The 27,929-nt window shown below is 36.8% G+C and overlaps 1 protein-coding gene across 1 annotated transcript in view; it reads right to left on the bottom strand.

Moving 5' to 3' along the window:
* Nucleotides 1-27,712, bottom strand: part of LOC127561516 (putative uncharacterized protein C6orf183) — a 35,694-nt gene extending 7,982 nt beyond the window's left edge. Inside the window, exons 1-10 of the mRNA XM_051996724.1 lie at nt 27,576-27,712; nt 26,203-26,275; nt 24,526-24,636; nt 20,996-21,120; nt 14,736-14,793; nt 13,770-13,964; nt 8,142-8,301; nt 2,615-2,772; nt 1,638-1,790; nt 396-497 (exon numbers count right to left, since the gene is read on the bottom strand). Of these exons, the coding sequence (XP_051852684.1) occupies nt 396-497; nt 1,638-1,790; nt 2,615-2,772; nt 8,142-8,301; nt 13,770-13,964; nt 14,736-14,793; nt 20,996-21,120; nt 24,526-24,636; nt 26,203-26,275; nt 27,576-27,712 (1,272 nt within the window). The remainder of the gene's footprint in view (nt 1-395; nt 498-1,637; nt 1,791-2,614; nt 2,773-8,141; nt 8,302-13,769; nt 13,965-14,735; nt 14,794-20,995; nt 21,121-24,525; nt 24,637-26,202; nt 26,276-27,575) is intronic.
* Between the last annotated feature and the right edge of the window lie 217 nt (nt 27,713-27,929).

Below are 27,929 nucleotides of genomic sequence, written 5' to 3'. Positions count from 1 at the left end.
AAGATCATCTAACACAGTGTCATGAAAAAGGTGTACCTTCTACCACAATTTCCTCCTTATTATTCATCTAACCTAAGCTTTCGTAATTTCCTTCTTTGTGAAGAGATGGGGTTGGATTAGATGATTTTTATGGCCCCTTCCCCTTTAACTATCACAAGGTCCAGAGATATTAAATAATTTGTTCAAAGTCACATAATAAGTTGTTGGGAAAACCAGGACTAGAAAGAGAACTCAAATCTTCTGATCTTCCATCTGCATTTAGTCCCCGCCAGACAAATTTGTCATCATGATTACATACAAGCCATTGCACTCACATTTAAGAATTAAAGTTAAGATCTGTTGGACATGATTCCAGCAAGACAGATTGAGAGTATTTAAAAATGAACAAACCTCACTTTCAAAAACTTGGTGTGCGATTGCATCAATGCATCGATTCTGTCTCGTTCTCTTAGTTTGGTCAAAAGCTTCTGCTGCCAAGGATCACGTTTTGGCTTAATCTGTGTGACAAATTGATCATCATCATTTAATAATAGTTCTCAAGTATTATCCCCCAAATATCCAAATTCCAACTATAATGAAATGCATGACTGAAGGTAGATAGAGGCTAAGATGAGGAATTTTTGTCAGAGAGCTAAGATACTGCTCTCTGCTGTATGGGAATTGTATAATAAATTCATAGACTTGGGATGACGCTGCAGGAGCAGCTGGCACTGACCATTGGAGCACTTGCCTTACCAATGCAGTGGCACAGTTTTAGACAAAACACAGTGTTGCAATAGCTTTAGTTATGAAGGATATTAACTACATTGCAATTAGGTATTGCATAGAAAATGTAAACTGAAAATTCAGGAAGTTTCTCTGCTCCAAAACATCTCTTTGAAATTCTACCACAAGAAAGCACTCCTTCTAAATTCTATTTGCAAGAATTACGTATTTTTCCAAAATGTAAATGGCACTGGAAAATTCATACTGGTCTAGCTGACAGTGACATATAAGGTGAGTCCAACTACTAGGCTTGTGCTGATGTACATTGATGTAAGTATTATTAACATGCTGACACTTTTATATACATAGACACATACTGAAACACAAATGTAATGTCACATAGAAATATGTATACAGTGGCAATATACAGACATTAGACACATCGGCAGTACATATACTGCCAAGTACTGATGTGTATAAGTGACATGCTAACAGACAGATACAAGAACTGGTACAGACATATGCACATTATGACTCACAAGTACATGCATGTTGGGTTCAATCCCAACACTGATGCTTATTACCTGTGTGACTTTAAGAAAATCCCTTAACTTCTCTGAGACTTAAGACTCCTTATCTGTAGAATAAAGATGTTAAACTAGATGGCCTTTGAAGCCATTTCCAAGTTCTAGAGTTAGAAGCCTATAAGCCCAAGATAGAAGACCATGAGCTTACCTAGAATTTGCATCAGATTCTCCCCACAACTTGTGGGAATCTAGTTCAGGAATGGGAGTAGGGACCTGTTAGCTTAGCAGCCTGACATACTGGAAATGTATTTTGCGCCTGCTGTGGGAGAGAGTCTCCTTACTTAATTGCTTCACCAAAACCCACACTAAAGAAATAGAAGACCAAGAGCAGGTAGCTGTTTTTACCTTTATGAAGGGAATCCAGTTGGCTGTCTTTTTGAAAGCCATGCTAGGTTTTAATAAATCCTGGATATCAACTTTAGCCAGCTTGACATCATAGGCTGGAAATATTTTCAATCTCTGTTGTTCATGGAAGATGTTCTGAAACTTCTGAACAACCTAAAAGGGACAGGGAAAGGGAGGTAAGAGTCCCAGAGGAAGTGTCAGGAGTTTGGTGATTGAAAATGGTCATTGCTTTACCAGATTTTCAGATAACAGCAAATTTTTTGTTCTAAAACGCCTTTGAGCTTAGGTGATTGATTTTCTAAGTAATACCATCATGTCATCTGCAAATGATATTTTGGCCTCATCATTTCTAAAAATTAATCTTGTTGATATATTTTCCCTGTCTCATTGCATTTGCTAGATTTTTTTCATAATTATTCTAAGTAAAAGCAGTGAAATAAGAGCAGGAATCGTTAAAAATCCTAATGGGAACTTAGAGGGAATATGAATTGGTTTTTTTGAAATATTTTTTGCATGAAAATCATTTAAATTTAAATAGCAGCTAAATAAATTTAGTTGTTTGCATTGATGTTCAATGTTGTTTTTAATTAAATATATTTTTCCTTTGTAAAAGAGTGATAAAGGAAATCCCTAATTTGTAGAACTGGAGGACCTCCCAAGTCCTCCTCCATGTGTTCTAGCCCCTTCCAAAGAGACATACATCTTGCTGGGATGGCACAGGAAATATTTGATTGGTTCCCACTGACAAGGGCTGTGCTTAAGATGACTGGGAATGACAGTGTCCTCCTTGTTGGAGGAATCTCCCCTTCTGTGGTTTACAAGGACTATGGAAACACCTCTTTTCTCTCTCTTTGGACCTCTCTGTGGGGATTGAGAGGAGACTCTCTTTGAGCACTTTCTCTTCCTTGAATTCCAGGCTTGCTTCCATACTTCTCTTTTAGGAACACCTGCATTTGGATACAGTGTTTTTCAAGTACCAGGGAAAAGAGCTCCATCTCATCAGCAGAATTCTTTAGATCCTCTGTGTTGTAGCAGATGTTGAAATGAGACAAAAGAAGTTCTAGTTGAGGCTTCAGTTCTACTGCTTTTGTTTTATTGTGGGGCAGAATAGAGGTAACTTCTTTTCTGAATAACTCTAAAAAAGAAACCAAAAATCAAATATAATGAAAAGCAACAAGAGCATGTCTGGGAGGGGAAATGGAGAAGCTGGTATAAGCAGCAGGTAGAGGCTTCTCCTCCATATAGATGCACTGATGAGGTGGAAAGAACACTAAACCCAGAAAGCCTGGGTTTAAAATCTACCTCTGACAATTATCAGTCTCTGAACCTTTCTAAATTTCAGGGTTTTCCTATGTAAAAGGGGGATCATAAAATGAGGTAGTATACCTACCATACAAGGCTATTGCAAGAAAAATGTTTTGTGAATATAGGTTTTTAGTAATATTATTATTTGCAACAATAACAATAATATTCTTATCAACCATTCATTTTAACTACTGGGAAACAGAACAAAAGCTCTTCCCATTGAATTTGTCAGATCTTGGATTTTCTTGCCTGAATTTGGCATAAAAATCCCCCAAACAAAACTGTTTTTACATATTTGTATTTGTCATACAAGGATTTGATTAGACCATGCTCACAGAGGGCTGTATATTTATGTATTCATTCAATATTTATTTAGAGCCTAATATGTACAAAGCATTGTACTAGGCACCAACGGGCAGTCAAAAGTTATTATTAATTAATAATACACAATCAATCACTATTCATATTAACAATAATAATAATAATAATAAATTATGTCACAAATATGAATTCTTGGTTTCCTTTATTTCTCCTTCCTAAGAGCCAGATCTCCTGCCTAGATAGAGCCTAAAATAGAGGTAAGTTTGCAGATGACAGAGGCCAAATGGGAACTGGAAGTGGGCAGGATTTAGTGGCCCAAACTACTTATTGCAAAAAGATGATGCTAAGTAGTCACCATCCTACAGCTTGCTATGTTCCAGAATGTTCCAGAAATTGCTCCAAGTTGAAGTATGGTCTAAGTATCTCATAGAAACAAAGCTATCAAAAAAAGGGTTATATTTTTGATTAAGAATTGATCTCAGCCTTTTTAGGGAACACCTATTTTTAATTGTCTTCAGGTAAAATTCACAGTGTAGCAGGAAGAACAAAGGACTTACTATTTATTAGAGAAATGCAAATTAAAACAACTCTGAAGTACTACTTCATACCTATTACTTTGGCTAAAATGACAGGAAAAGATAATGGTAAATGTTGAAAAGGATGTGGGAAAACTGGGACACTGGTGCTTTGTTGGTGAAGTTGTGAAATGATCCAACCATTCTGGAGAGCAATTTGGAACTATGTCCAAAAGGCTATCAAACTGTCATACCCTTTGATCCAGCAGTATTACTATTCAGAGTGTCTATATTCTAAAGAGATTATAAAAGAAGAAAAAGGACCTCCATGTGCAAAAATGTTTGTAGCAGCTCTTTATGGTGGTGAGGAATTGGAAACTGAGTGGATACCCATCAACTGGAGAATGGCTGAATAAGTTATATTACATAAATGTAATGGAATACTATTGTTCTATAAGAAATGATGATCAGCCTGATTTCAGAAAAGCTTGGAAAGAGTTACATGATCTGATGTTTGAGTGAAGTGAGCAGAAGCAGGAGAACACTGTTTTGTTTTGATTTTGTTATACATACACATTATTTTTTTGAATAATACCCTATGAGTCAAATTGGGAAAGAAAAGTCAGAACCAAAGGAAAAAGCATGAGAAAGAAAAAAAGGTGAAAATTGTGTACATGATCCAAATTCAATCTCTATAGATCTCTTTCTGGATGAGGATGGCATTTTGCATCCAAAGTTTATTGGGATTGCCTTGGATTACAGAATTGTGGAGAAGTCATAATTGATCATCACATAATCTTGTTGCTGTATACAATATTTTCCTGGTTCTGCTTTCTTCACCCAGCACCAGTTCATGTAAATCTTTCCAGACTTTTCTAAAATCAGACTGTTCATATTTTTGTAGAACAATAATAGTCCATTACTTTCATATGTTATAGCTTATTCAGCCATTTCCTAATTGATGGGCATCTACTCATTTTCCAATTCCTTGCCACCACAAAAAGAGCTGCTGCAAACATTTTAGCATAAGTGGGTACTTTTCCCTCTTTATGATCTCTTTGGAATATAGCATCAGTAGTAGCACTGCTGGATCAACAGCATACATAATTCTATAGGCCTTTGGACATAGTTCTAAATTGTTCTGCCAGGAGAACACTGTACACGGTAACATGTTATGATCATGTGATGATCATCTATGATGGACTTATCTCTTCTCAGCAAAATAATGATCCAAGACAATTTCAATAGATTTAGGATGGAAAATGCCATCCGCATCAATAGAGAGAATTGTGGAGACTGAATTAGGATTGATACATACTATTTTCATCTTTGTCTTGTTTGTTTGCTTTCTTTTTCTCATGATTTTTCCCTTTTGTTCTGATTTTTTCTTTCACAACCTGACTAATATGGACACAGGTTTAAAATTATTTTACATGTATAACCTATATCAGTTTACTTATCATCTCGGGAGGGGAAAGGAGATAAGAGAAGGAGGGAGAAAAAAATTTGCAACACAAAATCTTACAAAAATGATTGTTGAAAACTATCTTTACATGTAATTGGAAAAATAAAATACTATTGAGAAAAAAATAAAAGAACACAAGCCTTAAGGTCAGGAAACCTGGCTTTAAGATATAATTGATGTTATGTGACTATGGGCAAGTCACTTAAATTCTCTGACAGGTTCTTCATCAATCAAATGGGGAGAATCATAGTTGTACCAACTCACAGGGTTATTCTGAGGAAAGTATTTTGTAAACAGTAAATTAGGGGCATATAATTATAACTATATAACTAGGGGCATCATAAATTATTTTGTTGATTGTTAAATTTTCAGCATGAGCATTTACACCTTGAAAACTGGCAAATACTATTATTGTTTTATTGATGGAAAAAACATTAATGATTTAATTTTAAGAGTGTTATAAGACCTAGTCATTAAACATTTTCCAGTATATTCCTGACTCTAATTGTGAGTTATTATTAGAATATGTCAAGATACTATAGTAATTGGCATAAAGATTTCTAAAGTGTATATAAATCAATTTTAAAAGGTCAACACAGAAGCAAATAAAATAAAATCATATTTCCTTTTTTGTGAGGCAATTGAGGTTAAGTTGAGTTGGCCAAGTCACATAGTTAAGAAGTGTTAAATGTCTGAGGCCAGATTTGAACTCAGACTCTCCTGACTCCAGGGCTGGTGTTCTATCCACTGCGCTACCTAGCTACCCCCAATCATATTTCAAATGATAAAGTGACAGTCCTACTTCTAACACATATGGCTCATGTCAGGTTAGGTATTGAACTTCATATTATTCTAGTCAGCTCTAAGTTTCAGAGAAAGCTCTGGCCTGCATTGGTAAAGAGAGTCACCTCACTGGGGAATCAATGAAAGTATAGGGTTAGTCAATATCTCGTTTCTTAATTCTATCCCTAAATAATAGTGGCAGAAGAGTCTGAAGAATAATATAATTCTTAGACCATCTGAAAACATTAATTTGAACTGCTGAGAAAACAAGATTCTATTTGAAGACTTTAAGGAATTTGCCATACTCGTCCTTTAAAAGCTTCTGGGTGATTTGCAGAAATCTAAACTTTGGTAAGCCTTTAAAGAATACAATAAATAAAGAATAAATAAAGAATACCAAAAAAATACAATAAAATACAAAGATAAAAAAAACACACAAAAAAATTTTTTTAACTGCTGAATATCTTTATAGGTTATCTCTGACCAATGATTTCACACACTAATGGAGGATACCTATATTGTCATTTGTATTGTAAATGAAACCAGAAAACATAAAGAAGCTATAGCTAAAATAGGATAGTTCTCAAGTTCTCTTCAGAAAAGTAGTTGGTGAAAGCTGGTTCCATTAGGTACCAAAAAGGGTCATTTCATGGACACCTGCCTTCTCACCTTATGGTTTTCATAATCCAGAACAAAGAAACTACAAAGAATTTCAATTTATACAAAAGATGAAGACGATTTAAAAATGAATCTGATTTTAATGTGAAAATGTATCCATGGAGAACAAGAGAAATTTTGCTGAAAAATAGTTAAATATAAAAAAAGACCAGAGATCTGAAGACTTCCTAGAAATCTCCCACCTGTATTCCCTATCAGGGGGCATGCATAATTCTGTAGGCCTTTGGACATAGTTCCAAATTGCACTATCAGGAGAACACTGTACACAATAACATGAAATATTACTGTGATGTGATGTAATGTTACTATTTCCAAAACAAAGGAAATGTGCAGTATTTGGGAGGTGGCATGAACAATATGGAGAATTATGACATGCAGCTAGATAGGCAGCCTGTAGAATTTTATCACTAATGTAGTCATCAGTCTTGGATGGATATTATGTATAGACTATAGAGTTAAACCTAGAAATGATTAGGAGGAGTTTGGACTGAATTAAGTTCATTAGATTGTAAACTCCTTAGGGGCAGGGACTCTTTTGCTTTTTCTTATATCCTAAGTGCCTAGCACAGTGCCTGGTGCATAGTAGGCATTTAATAAATGTTTACTGACTGACTATATTTGCAAAATTGGACAGTACTTTCAACAATCCCCAGCTATTTTGCTCTCACAAAAGCCCATCTTCTTATCTTTATTGTTTTCTTGGTGGATGTAGGTATGTCTTTGCAGGGAGGTTAAAAGTGATGATAGAGAGTCAGTCCCAGCCTTTCCTCCCTACTGGCTTTGTCTCCTGAGATGTAGTCAGACACACTGTATTAAAATGATTAGCTTATTTTAGGCCAAAGGGCAATATAATGGTCCCTCACCTCCATGGAATTGACTCAGCATTTTTAGGAAGTTTATGTTAAATGTAAATTCAGAAGCTATTTTAGAAATGATTTTCACAATCAGAAAGAAAATATCAATGTTCTAATCACTTTTCATAATGTCTCCTATCTTCGGCACTGATGATCACTGTCTGTTGATGGATGAGAAATATCTGATTGTCTATATTTTACACATAAGGGAAGGAGAACAGGATGAACATTTATATAGTGTCTACCATGTGCTAGGTACTATGTTACTTGCTTTTACAAATATCATCTCACATCTTAAAATTTTCCTAATAAACCTTGATGTTTTACCTCAGAACTAGAAACACTAAACTGATTTGTGAAATTGTTTATGATTTTCATGCCAAATGTGAGCTTCTGGGGCATCCTGATTAGCCCCTTAAGTTACTACAATTCTAACATAATTGAAATATACTTCATAATATGCAGGACAGATTTAGCTTTGACTTACCAAAGCAATTCTCTTATTTGAAAATACAAACTTTTATATATATATACCCACACACACTTCTTCATTTTTAAAGGTGAAAGGCGAGTAATTTTTCACCTGAAGTGCTTGTTACTGAAGAAGCTTGACAGCCAGAATTCTGGTTGTTAGTAGATGAAGACTCAGGGTCTATATGTCCAGTGCACATATCTCCATTTTCTTGATCCACGTCCAATATAGCAATTTCCAACCTGTCAGATATGGGCAAGTATTGTAGCACCTGGGAACAAAAACCCAAGTTTGAGGGAGAAAATATTAGAAACCTAGAGTGAGGCTTAGAGACTTGACTTTGTTTATCATATATATATAATATATATACACATATATATGTATACAAATATATATTCCATATATATACATATGGACATACACGAAAAGATATAGATCTATGGATGAACGTATATGCACTTGACTGTGTATATATATATATATACACATATATATACACACATACATATACACATACATATGAAATATGATACAAGGTATAAATGAATAATAAATTTCAATAGCCAGGCCAAAAATGAAGAATTCTCTGTTCTTTAGACTGCTTTTCTTTCATCATTCGTGAACATTTAATAAACAAATATAGCAGTAAGCTAAATCTACATTTTATAGTTTTGAAAGCTTCCAAAAAGTCATTTGAATGAAATTTTATTTATTATTTATTTCTGGTTTTTGTAAGTTCTGATGCTACTAGTTTTGTGGATTTATTTCGTATCCTACTATTTTAGGGTTTTTTATTGATTCTGTGGGGGTGTTTAAGTATATTATCATGTCATGGGCAAATAGGGATTTCTTTTTTGCTGATATTTATACTTTGGATTTTGCTCTTGTCTTATAGCTAAGCTAGCAATTTAGATTTTACCAAATAATAGTAAGGAGAGAAAACATTCTCATTTCATTCTCTGCTTATAAAGGCACAGATTCTGGTGTTTTCTCCATTGCCAATAATGCTAGCTCTTAGTTTTTTTGGGGTTTTTTTGGATAAATGCTTTTAGTCATAGTAAACAAAAGCCCTTTCATGCTTATATCCTCTAGGCATTTATGTTTTAAATTTATGTTTAAATGAGCAGCATTTGTCAAAGGCTTTTTATGTATCTAATACCTGTAGGCATCTCAAATTCAGCAGATCCAAAACAATTCATCTTTTCTCCCCAAACTTCCCCATTAACCCCATTATCTTCCCAGTCACCCCTGATTGAAACTTCATTTTCAATTCCTCTCTCATATTCATCCATGTTCCCAATCCATTTCCAACTCTTGTTTCTATTATTTTCATTTGTTACTCAGTTGTTTCACTAGAGTCCAATTCTTTGTGACCCTATTTGGGTTTTTTTTTGGACAAAGATATTAGATGGTTTGCCATCTCCTTCTTCAGTTCATTTTACATATGAAGAAACTGAGGCAAACAGGATTAAGTGATTGTCCCAGGCTAATACAGTTAATAAATGTCTGAGGCCAGATTTGAATTCAGGAAGATGAGTCTAGCCTGCCACCTAGAATAGCATCTCTTATGTACACACTCTTCCCTCTATTCATACAAAGTGATATGGCTAATGTAGACACTAGATATCAGCAGGCACCAAATGTTAGGATTCAGTCATGTGAAGAATTCACAATGGCCATTTTCTTTGGCAAAGGTAAATTTATTTAGGGGAAGAGGTTACAGACATAGTGAAGAAATACAATAGACACCAGGAATGATAAATATGAAACAGAGTGGGAGAACATATGAAAGACAAGTTCCTCAGTAGAACTCACAATTTCCCAGTAGAAAGGGAGCACCCCATGACAGTTCCTTCCTTTTGAGACAAGCTGTCATTTTGTATGTATATAATTGCCTGCATATTGTATTCCTTATTAGAATGTAAGTTCCTTGAGGGCACAGATCACGTTTTATTTTTATGCATCTTCACAACTAGGCACATTGTCTAACATATATAAGTTCCTAATAAATATGGTGGTTAATCAATGTGAGTTTTGTAAATTTGGTTTTGTTCATATGATTAATTATACTAGTTATTTTCATAGTGTAGAACTATACTTGTATCCTTGGTCTCACTCCAACTTAATCATAATGATTTATTCCTGGATATATTGCCATAATCTCCTTACAATATTTTTATTTAATTTTTTTGTTTACCAATAAGTATTAAAGCAAAGTGAAATTGGACTATAGTTTATCTTTTCCTTTGTCTCTCATAGTTTTGTTATCAGGACCACATTTAGCTTATAAATGGAACTTGGCAGATTGACTTTTTCTCTATTCTCAGGAAGATTTATACCACAGGTATTAATTGCTTTTAAACATATTAAAGAATTCATTGGCCTAGGGTTTGTTTGTTTTGTTTTGCTAGTTCATTTTTGACTTGCTTGAATTCTTTTTCTAGAATTCAGGTTGTTCAGTATCTCTAGCTCTCATTTTATTAATTGGGGTATTTTACATTTTTTAGATATTCACCTATTTCCTTTGAATTCTCAGTTTTTCTCAGCATATGATCCCCCTTTTTTAAGGGGTGCATTTAAAAAACATATTTCCATATTTGTCATGTTGTGCAAGAAAAATCAGACCAAAAGGGAAAACAACCAAGAGAAAGAAAAAGCAAGCAAACAAACCAAAGTGAAAATGATGAGATCCTGGGTGCAACTGGCAGAAAAAGAATGAAATATTGATGGAATTGCTCCCTGAGGCAGAGCATTTTTAGGAATCAGTTTAGCCTTGTGGTTCTACCCTCTGTAGAGGTAATGAATAGTCTTGTCTTGCTATATTTTGTCTTTTTTTCAAAAGTCTTTTTTACTTCTTGCTTTCATTTTAGCATAATTATTGTTTTCATGATTTATTTCTTGATGTATTCATTATTCAGAATTTTGTTACTTAGTCTCTAAGCAGGTCTGTATCTATTGCCTATATTCCATTTATTAATTATTTTATTGTGCTATAGTCTTTAAAGCACATTTTATTATGACTGCTTTTTATATTTGTTTATGACTTATTCTATAGTACATGATCATTGATCAGACAAGTTTTTATAAAAGTACCTTGTCATGCTGAGAAACATATAAATCTTTTAATATTCCTATTTAGAAGACACAAAGATTAGTCAAATCTAATTTTTGTGCTAATCTAGTGAGCTCAACATTTTCCTTGTTTGCTATATTTTTGTTAGATTTATTCCATTCTGAGAAAGAAACATTAAAGTCTCTTACTATTATTATGCTAATATTGATACAATTTTGTAATTCTTCTAGTTTTTTTTAACTTAAATGATAGACCAACTATATATTTAATATATGAGCATATGTCTACAAAAGCATACACACATATATGTATATATGCATATATACATATATACACAAAAGCTCAGAGGTTAAGTCTCTTGCCCAGATCATACAACTAATTAGTCCCACAGATCAGGATAGAATCTGTCCCTCTTAAATTTTAGATCTGGTGTTACAGGAGCACTGTTTCCTCTACCTCCTTACTCCTCTACCTTTCCTATGGTTGTTTAGGATATATGATATCAATTAATGATAATATAACATGTTATATTAAAATTATAGCATAATTATATAATATCAATTAATTATAAGCTAAGATATTTTGATATTAAAGTAGTTCAAGGAAGGCTCACAGGATCATAAGTTTAAAAATAGAAAGAAGCTTAAAGATCATCTAACTAAAACATCCCATTTTACACATAAAAAATCAAGCTCAGGGAAGACAGGGCTTTCTCAGAGTCATATAAGTAATCAATAGTAGAGCCAAGATTTAAGTCTAGGTTCCCAAATCCAGTGCTCTTTCCATTGATTAAAGAAACTTAATTTAACACATATTTATGGAATCCCTTCTACCTCTAGAGTATTATTCTTTAAGCCAGTTAGTTTGTATAGATTTTGGTAGCTAAAAGATGATGCAACAGAGTTGTGAACTGTGGAGTGGGAGAAAAGGAAGCTTGGGGCAGATAGTTTCAGTTTTCTCCACAAAGGAGGGAAGGGTCTTTGCTGAGGAAAAAAAAAAAGGAAAGGAGATCTTGTAGGAAAAAAATGTGTGTGTAGGGGGGAGTATAAGAGCTTCCATAGAGAATGTGATAGAACATTCAGCTAAGAAAGGGAGGTTTTTCTGTGCAGCAGAGAGGACTCCAAGAATGGATGTCATCAATTTATAGTGTACCCAAATACTATAGTTGAGTTGTATAATTTTCTCCAATAGTATTCAGTGGTAAGTGGTAAAGAAGTGAAGTTTGAGATTTGGGAAAGTACTAGGAGTGAAAAGAAAAGAGAGCAAAGGATTCAGAGGTAGAAGACATGGTAATGTGAACTGGGAACTGGTCAGTCAGTCAACTAGCATTAATTAATCATTGACTATATAGAATCAGGTTGCTAAGTGGTGCAGTGGATAGACTACCAGGCCTGAAGACTCTTCTTCCTGAGTTCAAATCTGCTCTCAGATACTACCTTGGACAGGTCACTTAACCCTGTTTTGCCTTATTTTCCTTATCTGTAAATGAGCTGGGGAAGGAAATGGCAAAACCATTCAATATCTTTGCAAAACCTGAAATGGAATCACAAAAAAGTCAGACAAGACTGAACAACAAATGTAGAGACACTGTACTTAGCTGAATATACAAAGAAAGAAAAAAAAAAAAAGCCAGATCTCTAGATCTAGGAAGTCACAATCTAATTGATCACTTGATCAAGATTATGAAGGCTGAAAAGTTGGGGCAGCATAGGGCTGAAGGACTAGGAGAAAAGGGAGTAGTAGAGAGAGATCAGATTTAAGCACTTAGGAAGCACCAAGAATTTAGGAGGAATGAGGCACAAATTTAGGGGATTGAGATCAAAATAGGAATTGCAGCATTTAGGATCATGGAGGTGGAATGATTTTGGGTGAAGGTAAAAGGCCAATAGAGTATAGCATCTCTCATATGTGTAACTTGGGTTTCAGGACTGAGCATTTTGACTTTCTGCTTAGGTGTGATTCTCCTAATTGGTGGAAAGAATGATAATAATGCTGAAAGCCTTCATGAAGAGTTTTGGAGAAGAAAGATATTTTTCATTTTTGCTTTGAGAGACAGGCACAAAGATTCCAGAATCAGGGGAAGAATGAAAAGGAACAAAAGAACAAGAAAAGAGAGAGAGAGACAGACAGAGACAGAGACAGAGAAAGGGGTGGGGAGGTGAGGGATGGGAGAGGGAGAGAGAGACAGAGACAGAGAGACAGAGACAGAGACAGAGACAAAGAGAGAGATTTATTGAGATTATTAGGAGCAGTCATGTAGAGAAACTAATACCTCAATATTTCCCTGATTTCCATTTTGGCTTCCTACAAACTTCAGGAAATTTACCCTTCAGTGAGATGAAGACCTGAACTGAGATATTTCATTCCCATCTAAAGAGCTCATTAATTTGTATGTACTTTTCTGATCTTATTCAATCTGGTTTACATACAACTTATCAGTTCCCACCTCCATTCCTCTGCATAGCCCCTCGGAATCCCCTTTTCTCTCAACTCAAGAGCCACTTCCTACAAGAGATAACTCTCCTAGTTGTTATTGTCTTGCCCCTAAAATTAATCTGCATCTATTTAATTTACAAGCAAAATATAAACTTCTTGAGAACAGCACATAGGAGTTAAGTAAATGTTTATTGATTTGCATAAATGTGTATTTCAGTCACTTCTCTTACCCTCAGGTAGCTGTGAATGTCTCTAAGAGAATATAAATGACAAACTAGCCACCTGGTGTAGATCATTAGATCTTCTTGTGTTACCAAGTGTCCAGGATTGTTCTTTCCCATGAATAAGTTTTCTTGAGCAACAGCCAACCTCTCAGCTCTCTGAACAGCATCATTGTATTCCTGCATAATGTGCCCAACCTGCTCCTGTTTAATAAAAAGATAAAGACAGAACTGGACTCTTCACTCTATAATTTTTCTGTGCAAATTCACTCAAACAGCATTTACTAACCGCACACAAAGACAGAGAACAACTCTCATTTATGTAGCACTTTAAGATCACAGAAGGATCACTTCCCAACTATCCTGTGAGTCAGATATAATGAAAAAACTGGTTCAGAGAAATTAACTTGGCCAGGGTTATATTGTTAGTGTCAACAAGAATCTTTGAAAGTTCAGTACTTTCCCTACAATATTATCACTGTGTCAGAGATTAATAAGGAGCTCTTTTTTCCAAAGGTTCTTCCACTTTCTATAAAAGCCTGGAGAAAGGGAAAAAGTCACTCCACATGTTGGGGTGGAGATAGGGAAGAGAACAACAGGAAAGAATTAATTTTGGGGGGCTTCACTCTTTGGTTATTGGCTCTGGTAACAGAAATCTGCTTTGGGGTTTATATTAGTACTGAATTGTGCTCAGCTGAACAAAAAGTTTCTGCAAAGAAAAAGCATTTCTCAGCTTGTTGGGTGACATGGGTAACAAATGCCAATCTGAGCAGTTTTTAAATTTTTAAAAAGTAAATACGCAATTCTGGTACATCAAGATTTGCTGGTATATCAACCAACAGTAGGCTCATCTATACATTTATAGGCCTGACTGAATTTTGACAACCTTCTTTTGGATTTACCATTTGGATTTTAAAGAGAACCTCACAATCTATGAAATAGCATGCAGATTCATCTGGTTCAAAGGCTTCTTACCTGGTAAAGAGGATAAATTTGTTCCATCATGCTGCTATGCTGGCAGAATCTCTTCCACCTAAGCATGTGTAAGTATTTGCTCTGGACCAACTGGGTAATTCTCTCTGTATAAAACTTTAAACAACAACCACATGTTAACATTAACTAGCAGCCTAAGTTCACATTACACAGATGGAATAGAATCCTGAGGGTAATGAAAGTATTCAACTCCAGTGTGTGGCATATAGTAGGTGATTAATAAATACTTGTTGACTTTATAAATTGATTGATCAGTCCTGAAAACAAACACAATAATAATAACAACAGCAAATGTTTATAGTAGTGCTTATAATGTGTACCTGCATAAAATATTTTACAATTGTTTTCTCATTTGATCCTCACAACAATCCTGGATGGTGGGAGCTATTATTGTCATCATTTTACAGATGAAAGAACTGAGACAGATGGAGGTTAAAGGACTTGCCCAGCGTTACATAGCTAAATATCTGAGGCTGGATTTGAACTCAGGTCTTCCTGACTCCAATTCTGTGTACTACGGAGATCATAGTGAACGAGATGAGGTGAGATCTTTCAAGACAGTTGTGAAAATCGAGTAAGGCTTCATCTACTTCAGAGTTTGCCTAGGCCTGAAGGACTCTGAAGATTGAGTCAAGGGTATACTAAGTCCCCTTCCTGCTATCCTCCTATGACATCATTTTCTCCCTGTTTCAGTCAAATATGGGCAACTATGTACTTATTGGCCAAGTTCAATTTCTTGGATAGTTCCCGAGTTTAGACTGTAAGATCCTCAGCCAATGGGAATGAGGGTCAGTGGTGGGAGGGGGTATTTGTGTTAGGGTTTAAAAGTGTTAACCCTGCCCTAGAAGGTGCTTCCTCCCTTCAATTGTCTGCTTGACAGGTGGGATGTCCTTCCTATGAGAATGTATAATAAACTTTGCTTTGCTTCTAGAGATCTCTCCAGCTTTTTTTTATTAAATGGTGACCCCTCACCATTTCTGAACCACACAGTTTTGGGGGCTTGTCCGGGATCACATTACTTGGTGAGTAGGCGAACTCTTGGGTGCTAGTAAGGTGGCACCCTGCCCTGATTTAAGCAGCCCGCCAGCATCCAGGGGCTTCTCCTTGCTCCCCAACGTAAAATGGGCTCGAAGTGGAGAAACTCAGAGCAAAGCAAAGGGAGAAACTCCACAGTAAAATCCTGACCAGTTTGGTGGAGGACATATCAGTCAAGCAATTTGCTGCGCAGCAACCCAGAAGTAAGCCTCCTGTGAGCCCCTTGAGTCAAGTTACAGATTCTGGAGGAATGCTCTGGACAGGATAGGATAAGCTAGGCTTTCTTGGGTGATGGGAGTCAATTGGCGACAATTAGCATGTTTGGGCATTTTGGAATTTAGATTCTGTCCAAATTCAATGGGTGTAGCCCAGTCCCAGCCAGCCCTCACAGAAAGAAATGAGAAAAATGATCAGAAAATACTGGTAGATAGTCCCTTGAGAGATAAATTAAGTAATTGGAACAAACTGTCAAAATATATAAGGAAAAAAAAAAAAAGAAAGAAAAAGATGATAAGGTATTATTGTTTTGTCTGGGGTGACAAAGATATTGGTGAAGGCACTATTGAAGACTGGGTGTGCCAAAAACTGAATTTGTACCTGAAAGGAAAGGAGAGAATTTAATTCCATCAGCCCCTCCAGGGGTCCTCAAGGCCCAGAAGGAAAACTTTTGTCTATTTTGAATTCTCTCTTCTTACAAGAGGAGGGGGGACTAATTAGAGGTGTAGCTATAAAGGAGGGGATAGGAGAAATTTCCCAGCTGCAAGGGTAGTTTCAGCTGACCAGATCCCCTTTAGTAGATCCCAATTGGGATCACAATAACCCTATACATCAGAGAAGTATGTGGATCAAAAGAGTGAAGATGGTGGCTTCTTTCCTTTCCCTCCCATGTGTCCTGACTGTAGCAGGGCCACATGGAACCAAGGGAAAGAAACTTGCTATTTGGTGAAATTCATTATTTTAAATATGATGGCGAAAGTGGCTTATTCGGAATTTAAAGCCATGTTTGGCATTTTAAAGTTAAAATTTGGGTTATTAAAACAAAATGCCGGTAGCTTACCTTAGGTGAGATTGTGGTTGTATCTCCCTACTTAGATGGTGTATTGTTTTTTAGAGGTATTGGGTAATTTGTAACTGAGTTATGCCTTAAAAATCTGTCAGCTCTGTTGGGAATGTATAAGTTTATGAAATTTGGTTCAGTTATTTGCGAACCTTGAAGTTTAAAGTTTAAAAAAAAATTTTTTTTTGACTTAAAAACAAGGGACAAGAAAGATTGATTTGCAAAAGCAATTAATAGTGTAAACGGAATATCTAGTATTGGTTTGAGAGTGTTTAACATAGGTCAGAGAAGGTTTGAGCAAGTAATCTTTGGAAGGAGAGAGATGGGACAGGAAGAGATGGTTTGAGAGAAGGAAAAAAAGAGAGAAAAATAGCTTTCCAGAAATGGGGAAGAAAAAGGCACAATGCCCTAGTGAACTTGCCATTTCCCATGGGAAAACGAGATATATCCCATGAGGTTGGGGCCTGTCTTGAACTGGCAGATTGGATCCTGGGGGAAATGGCACCCTAAAAAGGTTAGCTGTGATAAGTTAGGGTCGGGAAGCATGGTGGAGTGGGGAAAGGGTGATCATGTGAAGAGGGAGCTTGTCAGGTGATCTTGTTGTGCCAAAGTTCCCTTTTAATGTTGTGACCCAGTTTCTTCAATTGTCCTATTTAGTTATTCTGCCTCAGGTTACATAACCTTTCCCTCTTAATGTTTGATGAGATGAAGGTCTATCTCAGTTGCTCTGCACCAAAACCCCAGCTATAATCATTCCCTCTTAAATGGTTGATAAGATGAAGATTTTATATCTTTAGGTTATAGGCATTCCTTCTTAATGTTTGACAGGATAAAGGTTTATCCATTTTAGATGATGTTAGAATATCAATAACCTCCCTCCATTGTGTCATTGTGTCATTGGTCCCAATATCTCTCTCTATTTAATAAACTATTCAATTGGTCTCTAACCTCTGTCTTGCTCAGTTTCTTTGGCATTACAATCTAATCCCCCTCCCCCCATTAAGTATGGTGGCTTTTTTTTTTTTAAACAACTGTAGCTCCTTGCTGGTTTGGATATTAATTGCTTCTACTGTTTAAAGGAACAGCCTACATTTATATGGTGTTAATAACTGAATGTTTTATTTTTATTTTTCAAGTCTATAGCTACTCTAAAAAGTTTATTGGAACTGTAAGTTTTCTGAAAACAATTTATTTCTACTAAGATCCCATCTAAAGCAAATTATTTAATGTTTATTTACGTGCATGATAGTCTCCTTGTTAAAGGAAGATGATTAAAAAAAATAATAATAACAACCCTAGAGCAGGATTTTAGTCTGATCTGATAATTTAATAGGGTTATTTCCAAAAATTTAATTTTTTTTTTTTAGAATGAAGAGAGTATTAGTTAAATCTGAAACATCTGAAAGTTTCTCTTACATGGAAATGGGATAGACAATATGCGATTTAGAATTTGTCTTTGTATTGAGTATTTTAAAGGCAAAATGATCTGTGTAATGTTAAACTTAGAACCATCTACTTAGATATGAAAGATAAGCTGTATAAGCTGTGAACTTTCTAGGATGAACTCTTTACTGTGATTCTTGAGAACTAGATTCATTTGAAGCCTTGATTAATGATAATTGCTGTAGGAGATAAAATCTTTTGGGACTACAGCTAATATTTACTTTGAGTTTTGAATTTAGGTATGACTGCATAGGTCATAAGGTGGAATCGTTAAAAATTAAGACAGTTACCTGAAGTAAAACTGCCTTAAATAAATCATGTCCCTGATTTTTCCTCTTACAGCAAATGTCTGTAATCAGAGTAAGTGGTCAGTGAGATATACAAGTATGTAAATATTTTAATTTGCAGCCCAGACTTTAGTTGCTACTATTAATCTCTTTTAACCCTTTTACTTCCTGGGGCTAGAATTTCTTTATATAAAGGCTTACTTCGCTCAAGTACTTGGGGCCACTCCCACTTTACCTTTTGTTCTTTGAGAGAAAGCTGGGAATCTCATGCTCTGATAGGCTAAGGTGTTGTTTTAGGACCCTAAAAGTTAAACTAATCTGCCTAGAGCCTTTTACACTGTATATTGATGGAAGGCAGGGCTATTTCTGGAACCCCAATCCTAGACTCCTGACTTACTTATCAAAAATCTATATTGCCAAAAAAAATAAAATAAAATAAAATAAAATAAAATAAAAATAAAAATAAAAATCTATATTGCCTTCAGATGCGTTTTTCATGTTTTGCATGATCCGGAGTTGGGGAGGGGGAGGGGGGGTACCTATATGGAAAGAGAACTTTTGACACCCAAACAATTCCCCATTAAATACGAAGAGAAAATGAAGTGAAGGGGAATTCACTCTAAGTGAAGGGAAGGAGGCTTATAGATCAGCTGTCCATGTTGCATTGTGGGTCCTTTGCCCCTGACCAGTGGCTTTCCTTTCTAAAGTATTAGATCCAGTAGCCAAAGGTTGGCCGACCTGTGTACAAGCAGTAGCTGCTACTGCTCTTGGTAGAAGAGAGTAGGAAACTCACTTTTGGAGGCAGTGTTATAAACCATCCCCAGGAGAGGAACATTGTTGTTTAGAGTTAATTGATTTTCAAACAAAAGTAAGAGAGGATTTACAAGAAGCACCAATGCCTGGGGGAGCAAATTGGTTTATAGATGGCTCTTCTAGGATGGTAGATGGGAAAAGGAAAAATGGGTTTGCTATTGTGGATGGAGATAAAACTTCCACTGTTACCAAGGGCAGTCTACCTGCCCATTGGTTGGCTCAAACTTGTGAATTGTGAATGCCATCAATCAAGTGTTGAAATTATTGAGGGACCAAGTGGGAATATATATACTGATTCAAAATATGCTTAGGGTGTGATGCATGTATTTGGAAGGATTTGGGAGGAAAGAGGTTTGTGAATAGTAAAGGAGAAGAACTGGTCCATTATACACTAGTTAGAGGTATTGGAAAACATTCTGGCCCCTACGAATGTAACAGTAATACATGTAAAGGGACATCAGATGGGAAACTCTTTTGAGGCAAAGGAAAATAGATTAGCAAATGAAAAGGCCAAGGGAGCTGGAGACCAGGAGATTTCTTATATAATGGCCTTGATACCTGTACTTCCCCCTAGTCTGCTCTCTCCCAGTTTTACCCAGAAGGAAAATGAGAAGGCCTTGACTCTCAGAGCAGTTGAGAACTCAGAAGGACGATGGCTCTTACCTGATGGCAGAGAGGTACTGACCAAAGCAAGTATGAGGCTGGTCCTTCAGCAGCTGCACCAGGGCAGTCACTGGGATGTCCAAAACCTGTGTGATGCTGTGCTGCCAAGGTATGTTTTCCCTGGCCTATATACAATGGCCCGACAACTGGTGGACGGCTGTCTCGTTTGTCGAAGGACTAACAAGGCTGCTCAATGCCAGATCCCAGAAGGGAGACGACCTCCGGGAATCAGACCATTCCAAAGCATCCAGGTGGACTTCACTGAGCTGCCACCAGTGGGTCGCCTCAAGTACTTGCTGGTCATAGTGGACCATCTGACCTCATGGGTGGAGGCATTCCCCTCAGCCCAAGCAACTGCCTCGACAGTAAGGTCTTTCTTATTAGAACAAATTATTCCCAGATATGGAATAGTGGGGAGGATAGACTCGGATCAGGGAACACATTTTTCTGCCCAGGTGTTGCAGAATGTGATCGGGGCCTTAGAAATCACTTGGGATCTCCACACCCCTTGGCATCCTCCCTCTTCTGGGAAAGTAGAAAGGATGAATCGGGAAATAAAATGGCAGCTGACTAAATTATTTTTAGAGACCCAACTACCTTGGACTAAATGCCTTCCTCTCGCTGTGGTCAGAATCAGAACCAAGCCACGTAGAGAAATTGGGCTTTCACTTTGTGAATTATTATACATCATCCTTTCCAGGATTGTCCAATGGGAAACTGGGATCCTATCTTAAGAGACAAAGGATTTATTTCTTAAGAGATGTTAAATCATTGCTAAGACATTTACAAGAACTTCAACAAAAAGGGTTAATAGCTCAGACTCCTCTAGGTTTCCCTGTTCATAGAATTTAGGTGGAGATTGGGTGTTGATCCATTCCTGGAAGGATGAGAAGCTGACTCTGTGCTGGGACGGACCCTGATGGACCCTACCAGATAATACTGACCTCTCGGACACTGCAATTCGCACCCAGGAACGAGGCTGGACACACCACACCAGAACAAAAGGACCTATGGTGCCTCCTTTATCCGAGTGGATAGTTGAAGATGGGGAGAGGAGGGGGGACCTCCACTGAATGGGACACAAATTCTGAATCCAGTGCATTGTAATAGAATGATTTTTCTTACATTAATTACTTTGGGAATTTCACCTTAACTTCACAGTGTAATAGTAGAACCTCATGGGGCTTTCCCTGAGCTTTGGGTTTACCTATTTCCTCATGATAGCCATAGAAACCAGACCTTTATCTTCCAGAGATGAGAACCAGCTCCTCCTGCTCATGCAGAATATAGGGAGAACCTTTAACTTATCAAATTGTTAGATCTGTGGTGGATCCCAATGACTGAGCTAATGGCCATGGGTACCTATCCCCTTAAGCCCAGCCTGGATTCTTAGTAACCGATCCCAAATTCATAATGGGACTGATTTCTGGAACTTAGAAGAGAAACATCAGTGGCCATTGACAGAAGATAGGAAAGGAAATATTGCTTAAATCAGACGGCAAGGTTTGAAGCTAGGAAATAGTGTATCAAAAAGTTACTACTGCTGAGTGTAATGAAATAGAGTGGGACGTATTAAGTTGTATAAAAGAGAATAAGAAGAAAGGGAACATATACATTGGGTACAGTTATCAATGGGGTTGGTACCATGTCACCCCAGGGACACCTGGGAAACATGGGATTCTGTTTCCCACATTTTGGAATACCTCTAACCTAAGAGGTCAATGGCCAGTTGCCAATTGTAGGAGGAAGGATCAGGGTTTATGGAAATGTCAGTATGTCACCTTTGTGGGGGGAGGTCCCCTAGGGACAAGAGACCAGCAATATTACTCTTTTACAAGGAATAGTTCAGACATATTTTCAAGAGAACAATCTGCTCTAAAGGGAAATTATTGGATCTGTGGTTTAACTGCCTATACTCACCTGCCTCTTAATTGGACAAGGAATTGTTAGACTAATAAGGCCAAAATTTTTCTTTCTTCCTGAAGAGGCAAACCAATATTTAGGGATTCAGTTGTATGATGATTTGGGAAGAGAGAAATGGGGTTTAGATACCTCCATTACTCAGACTGGAGATGCAAATGGTTGGGGTGATGCCTGGCCTCCAGAGAGAATAGAGTATGAGCCAGCCACTTGGGCTCAAGATGGAAGTTGGGGATCTAGAACCCCAATATATATGTTGAACAGGATAATTAAGCTTCAAGCAGTTGTAGAGATTATCACCAATCAGACGGCTGAGGCACTAGATCTTTTGGCTGACCAAGCTACTCAAACCAGAGAGGCTGTTTTACAACAGCCTTGTGCTGGATTATTTGTTGGCTGAGGAAGGGGGAGTTTGTGCGAAACTAAATTTATCAACATGTCGTATAAAGATTGAGGACAATGGAAATCTAGTAAAAGAAATCACTAAGAACATTAGGAAACTTGCTCATGTTCCTGTACAGACTTGGACCTCACCATTCGATATTTCCTGGTGGTCTTGGCTTGGGGAAAGCTGGTGGAAGCAGTTCCTTTGGTTTGGTCTTATAGCTCTCAGTGTTATATTGCTCCCTATCTTCCTACATTGTTTGATTCGATTGATAACCAGAATAGTCCCAAACTCATTATCTAGAATGATTAGGTTGGAAGAGAAAGGTGAAGGGGCTGTTTGATGGTGTTAAAAGGACAAGGGTGGGAGCCAGTGGCCCAAGAGGACCAACAGGACCAACAGGAACCAGAAGGGGATGAGGAATTAGATATGGAATGTAAAGTTATATTACAAAAATTTGAAGAGATCTCAGTGTACAAATAAGAGGGGGGACTGAACGAGATGAGGTGAGATCTTTCAAGACAGTTGTGAAAATCAAGTAAGGCTTCATCTACTTCAGAGTTTGCTTAGGCCTGAAGGATTCTGAAGATTGAGTCAAGGGTATACCTAAGTCCCCTTCCTGCTATCCTCCTATGACATCATTTTCTCCCTATTTCAGTCAAATATGGGCAACTATGTACTTATTGGCCAAGTTCAATTTCTTGGATAGTTCCCGAGTTTAGAATGTAAGATCCTCAGCCAATGAGGATGAGGGTCAGTGGTGGGAGAGGGTATTTGTGTTAGGGATTAAAAGTGTTAACCCTGCCCCAGAACGAGCTTCCTCCCTTCGATTGTCTGCTCCATTGGTGGGATGCCCTTCTCACGAGAATGTATAATAAACTTTGCTTTGCTTCTAGAGATCTCTCCAGCTTTTTTTTATTAAATGGTGACCCCTCACCATTTCTGAACTACACAATAGTTTCATTGCTTTTGACCTGGAAGACAATTAGAGACTATATAGTCCAACTCTCTCCATTTATAAAAAAGGAAATTGAGTACTAAAGAGATTAAGTGATTTTCCCAAAGGTCACACAAGAGGAAGAGATGGAATTTGAACTTAGATCCTCTACTTCTAAATCCAAAGTTCTTTCCATTGTATTTCTTTTCTCTCCTGTAAAATTAAAATCCAACTCAAACTCACTAACCAAGATGCTTTTTCAAAAGCCAATCAGCATTTCCTGTCTCTCAAGACCTGCTAAAATAACAAAAGAGCCATAAGTAGGCTAGGACTTTGGCCCAGAGGACTGATTTTAGAAGATACTGAAAGCACTTGTGGTGCTTTAGCAGAAGCCTGGATTGTTGCGAAGTTCAAATGAGATAATAATTTTCAAACGCTTAGCACAATGACTTATAGATAGTATGCACTATATAAATGGTTATTGCCTTTCTCCCCTCCCTTTCCTAAGGGAAAGTTAGCAAGGACCTCCTCTATTTGGTGTGCCTGTCTCATTCACCCTGGCCCCTGACCTTCCCTTTATTAAGTCTTCCACCCTATCCCTCCCTACTTCTTCTTCTTTTTTTTTTAAATTTAATTTTATTTAATAATAACTTTGTATTGACAGAATCCATGCCAGGATAATTTTTACACAACATTATCCCTTGCAATCACTTATGTTTCGTTTTTTCCCCTCCCTTCCTCCCCCCCCCCAAGATGGCAAGCAGTCCTATATATGTTAAATATGTTGCAGTATATCCTAGATACAATACATATTTGCAGAACCCTCCCTACTTCTTAAACTTCAGTGGCTTGTTATTCTTGTTTGAGAGAGCATTTCATGCTGTTTGCCCTAGGGAAAGTTTAGGCTGTTCTAAGTGCCAAAGGCCCTGTTGTGGAGTCCAAAGTGCTAAAGCTTTATCAGCGGCTTAAAATTTTTTTAAAATTTATAACTTCTGACCTGAAACCTTCTTTAAAATGAAGTTATGGGCATTTCAAAGGTAAGCTTATAGCTGTTAACCTTTGATCTGGATAGTAAAGGGCACTAAAAATAAAGGTACATACAAATCTGGTTCTCAAATGAGTAAGCTAATCATCTAGGGAAATTCCTCTTTGTCTTGGAAAGAAGCCAGATATTTGGCTTTGGGCAGACTAAAGGTGACAACCAGACAGTTCAACACAAAGAAACATTTTACCTGGTGCAGAAGCAAAGGTAAGTTTTCAAATGTGTACTCTTTCCTTAAACAGCTTTCGAGCTCCCTCTGCAGGACATCTGCTTGAATAACAAGGGGCTTTGATTCAGCCACCTGAACAGAGACAAAAGTAACCCACTTCAAACATAATAGCAGAAAGATAAAAAGGAGAGGAAATAATATTATCGATGATATAAGACAAAAATGTATTTTCCTTCCTTGCTCTTTTCTCTTTCTCTTACCTGCATGTGGAGTAACACATTGACCTTTTCCTTCCCCTCATTTCCTCCTTTCTCTTTCTTCCCTCCTTTCTTTCTTCCTTCCTTTTCAAACAATGCATATTTTCAAACAATTTCCAAATGGCTAACTATAATAATTGAAATCAAGAAGCTGTTAAAAAAAAAACCTCCCCAAAATGTGTCTCCTGGAAAACAAAGGCCCATATCAACCCAGTAAGACTTGATTTGCTTTATTTTTCCTTTCACTTATTTAGAAGCAGAATCAAATCCTTTGCTTGCCAAAGGCTCTCTCCTTTATTTTTGAAGTGCTTTTTAATACTTTTTTTGCATAAAAAAGAAAAAGTATAATTATAATAAATTACAGAGGAGAAGAGCATTGTTGGAATGATGAATGAATTGTATTAGCTTGGAAGCAGATACTCCTAATAACATTCATTTTGTTATATAATATCACAAAAGTACTCTTCATTATTGTTTGTCCTTTTAAATATCATATCTTAGCACATGGTATGATTATATCATGTTAGGGAAATGCAGATAACACCTTCCTCTTCCATGAGAAACAGGCTGTAAATTTTGCCTCTGTGGTCAACATAGCTAGCTGGTGAGGAGAGTAGATTTAGAGGGTTAAGGTAGAGAAGTGATCTCCTTCTCACCTGAAAAACTGGTGGATTTAAGTTTGCAAGGGAATGGTCTGGGTGGGGGGGGGCAAATTTTGGTAAAGCTACCTGATCACCTTACAATCACTGTCTTCCAAAGAAATGGAGATTGAGTAGATGCCCATCAGTTAGGGAATGGCTGCGGTATATGAATGTAATGAAATACTATTTTTCTATAAGAAATGATGAGCAGGCAGATTTCAGAAAAATCTTGACTTACATGAACTGATGCTGAGTAAAGTGAGCATAACTAGGAGATCATTGTACACAGTTATAGCATCACTGTGTGATGATCAACTATGATAGATTTAGCTCTTCTCAGCAACAGAGTGATCCAAAACAGTTCCAAAAGACTCATGATGAAAAATGTTATCCACATCCAGAGAAAGAACATGGAGACTGCATACAGATCAAAACATACTATTTTCACTTTTAAATTTTGTTTTTTTTTTTCTTTCTCGTGGTTTTCCATTTTGTTTTGGTTCTTTTTTCACAACGTGACTGATACGGCAGCATGTTTAGGATGATTGTACATGTATAACCTATACCATAATGCTCACTGTCTTGGGGAGAAGGAAAGAAGAAAAATTTGGAACACAAACTCTTATAAAACCGAACATATAATTGGAAAACATAAAATACAATTAAATGGGGAAAAAACAAACAAAAAAATCACTGCCTTCTATTGCCCGATATATTTCTGCACTGCCAGACATAGGAAGTTCTGTCAACAATGTTTAATAAGTAGCTTTCAATAGCTATGTTTTCACCTACTCACTTACCTGCAAGCTTTTCCGTAATGCCAGTTCCCTCTTTTTTCTAAAGTAAGAAACATCCTTTGGTAACCGGATGGAGCTGTCGAAAGATTTATGTAAACCAAAGCTGTGTTATAAATATGATAAGATAGCAAGGTGCTGGAATGAGCCCCTTGTAAGGCATTCTATTCAGACCACAGCTGACAAGCTCTTTGTGAAGATAAATTGTAGCCCTTACCTCCCAGAGTGATTGTGAACATCAAATGAGATTATGTAGTGTTCTGCAAACCTTAGAGCAGATATAAATGTTATCTATTACCATCCTGTTTCCTTATATATAGGTATAAAAGTAGAAGTATAAGGATAAAAAGTAGAAAGTATGCCACTTTCTACAGAAGTTACTGACAAACTATTTTGCTGAAAAAATTCTTTGTTGTTCATCCTTTTCAAACTTGGGAGAATCAAGATCAAATCCAATTAAAATACGTTAGGAGAAAAGAATAACTTGCAATTTACATTTAGATAACAATTTATACTTGAAAATCATCTTATTAATCTTCCCATCAATCCTGTGAGGCAGGTGGTAGAAGTACCAATGTCCTCGTTTTATATATGAACACATAGAAATTCAAATTTGTTACATGACTTCTAGTAGATCACAGATTTAAAATGGAAAGGATCAGCTACTCTTTTTCATCTGGCATGAAGTAATTTAAGACCATCAAGATCACATGGGGTACTAAGTAGCAGAGCTGGGATTTAAACCCAGGTTTTATAATTACAGATCCAGTACTCTTTCCAGTACATCACACACAACTAGAATAGGTGGAATTCCATTTTGGAAATGGTCTCAGGTTTCTCCCATTATTCTCCCAGTGTGGCTTTTGAGTCTCACAATTTTGCCATCATGACATTTTCATCCTAAAATTTTCCTCAGCTTCTGGGACTTTCTCACCATGGACCATCCCTCCATCTTCCCAGCCCCCTTTTGTCCCATTGGTGAGTTATTTCCAGGGCCTCCATTTTGGGAATAGTGTCCAGGTCAGTCATTTTTTGCTATGGCATAGGTACCTAACCCACCCCCACCCCCACCCACTTCCCTCTTCAGTTCCCTTTTAGGTAATGTTTTCTCTCTTTAGAATACAAACTCCTTAAGGCTAAGGAGGCATCCCTAGCTCCTAACTAGTATACCAGGCTCTTTGAAAATGCCTGATAAATGCTTGTTGCCTTGGTTTGCCTTGCTTCTCACTGGAACTTGTACCTGAGGTTTTTTTTGGCTTTAAGACCAGTGCTTTTGTTTCTATGGTATGCCACAGAATGTTGATCTATGCCAAATGATAGCACAATGATTACACTTAGGAGTAATTTTCCAGTTTGTTTTGGTAAGACATTGCTTTTACCTGTAAGGCCAATGAGGTGATCTTTTAAGAGCTCTGTGTTCTTGTATTTCTGTCTTAAGTTCAGACAACTGAACCTCCAGCTCTTTTTCCAACTGCTGTATCCTCTTTGAAGAAGCGATCTTATAGATTTCATCCATGTTCTATGTTTTATCTGTAGACTCTGCTGGGAATGCAGTACAAAGCTGATAGTTAACTCTCTCCCAGTCACTGACAATTAGTCCTTATGTAGGAGTCTTTCTACATACACCCTTTCAAGAAAAGTGCTTAGGTAAGTAAAAATGTATGCATGGCAATTTAAGAAAAAAATCAGACCAGAAAATTATAATTGCTTTTCCCTCCCGGATTTTGATTTCA

Source organism: Antechinus flavipes, chromosome 4, assembly GCF_016432865.1.
Source record: "Antechinus flavipes isolate AdamAnt ecotype Samford, QLD, Australia chromosome 4, AdamAnt_v2, whole genome shotgun sequence".
Taxonomy (NCBI): Eukaryota; Metazoa; Chordata; class Mammalia; order Dasyuromorphia; family Dasyuridae; genus Antechinus; species Antechinus flavipes.
This window is presented reverse-complemented; position numbering and strand designations above follow the sequence as displayed.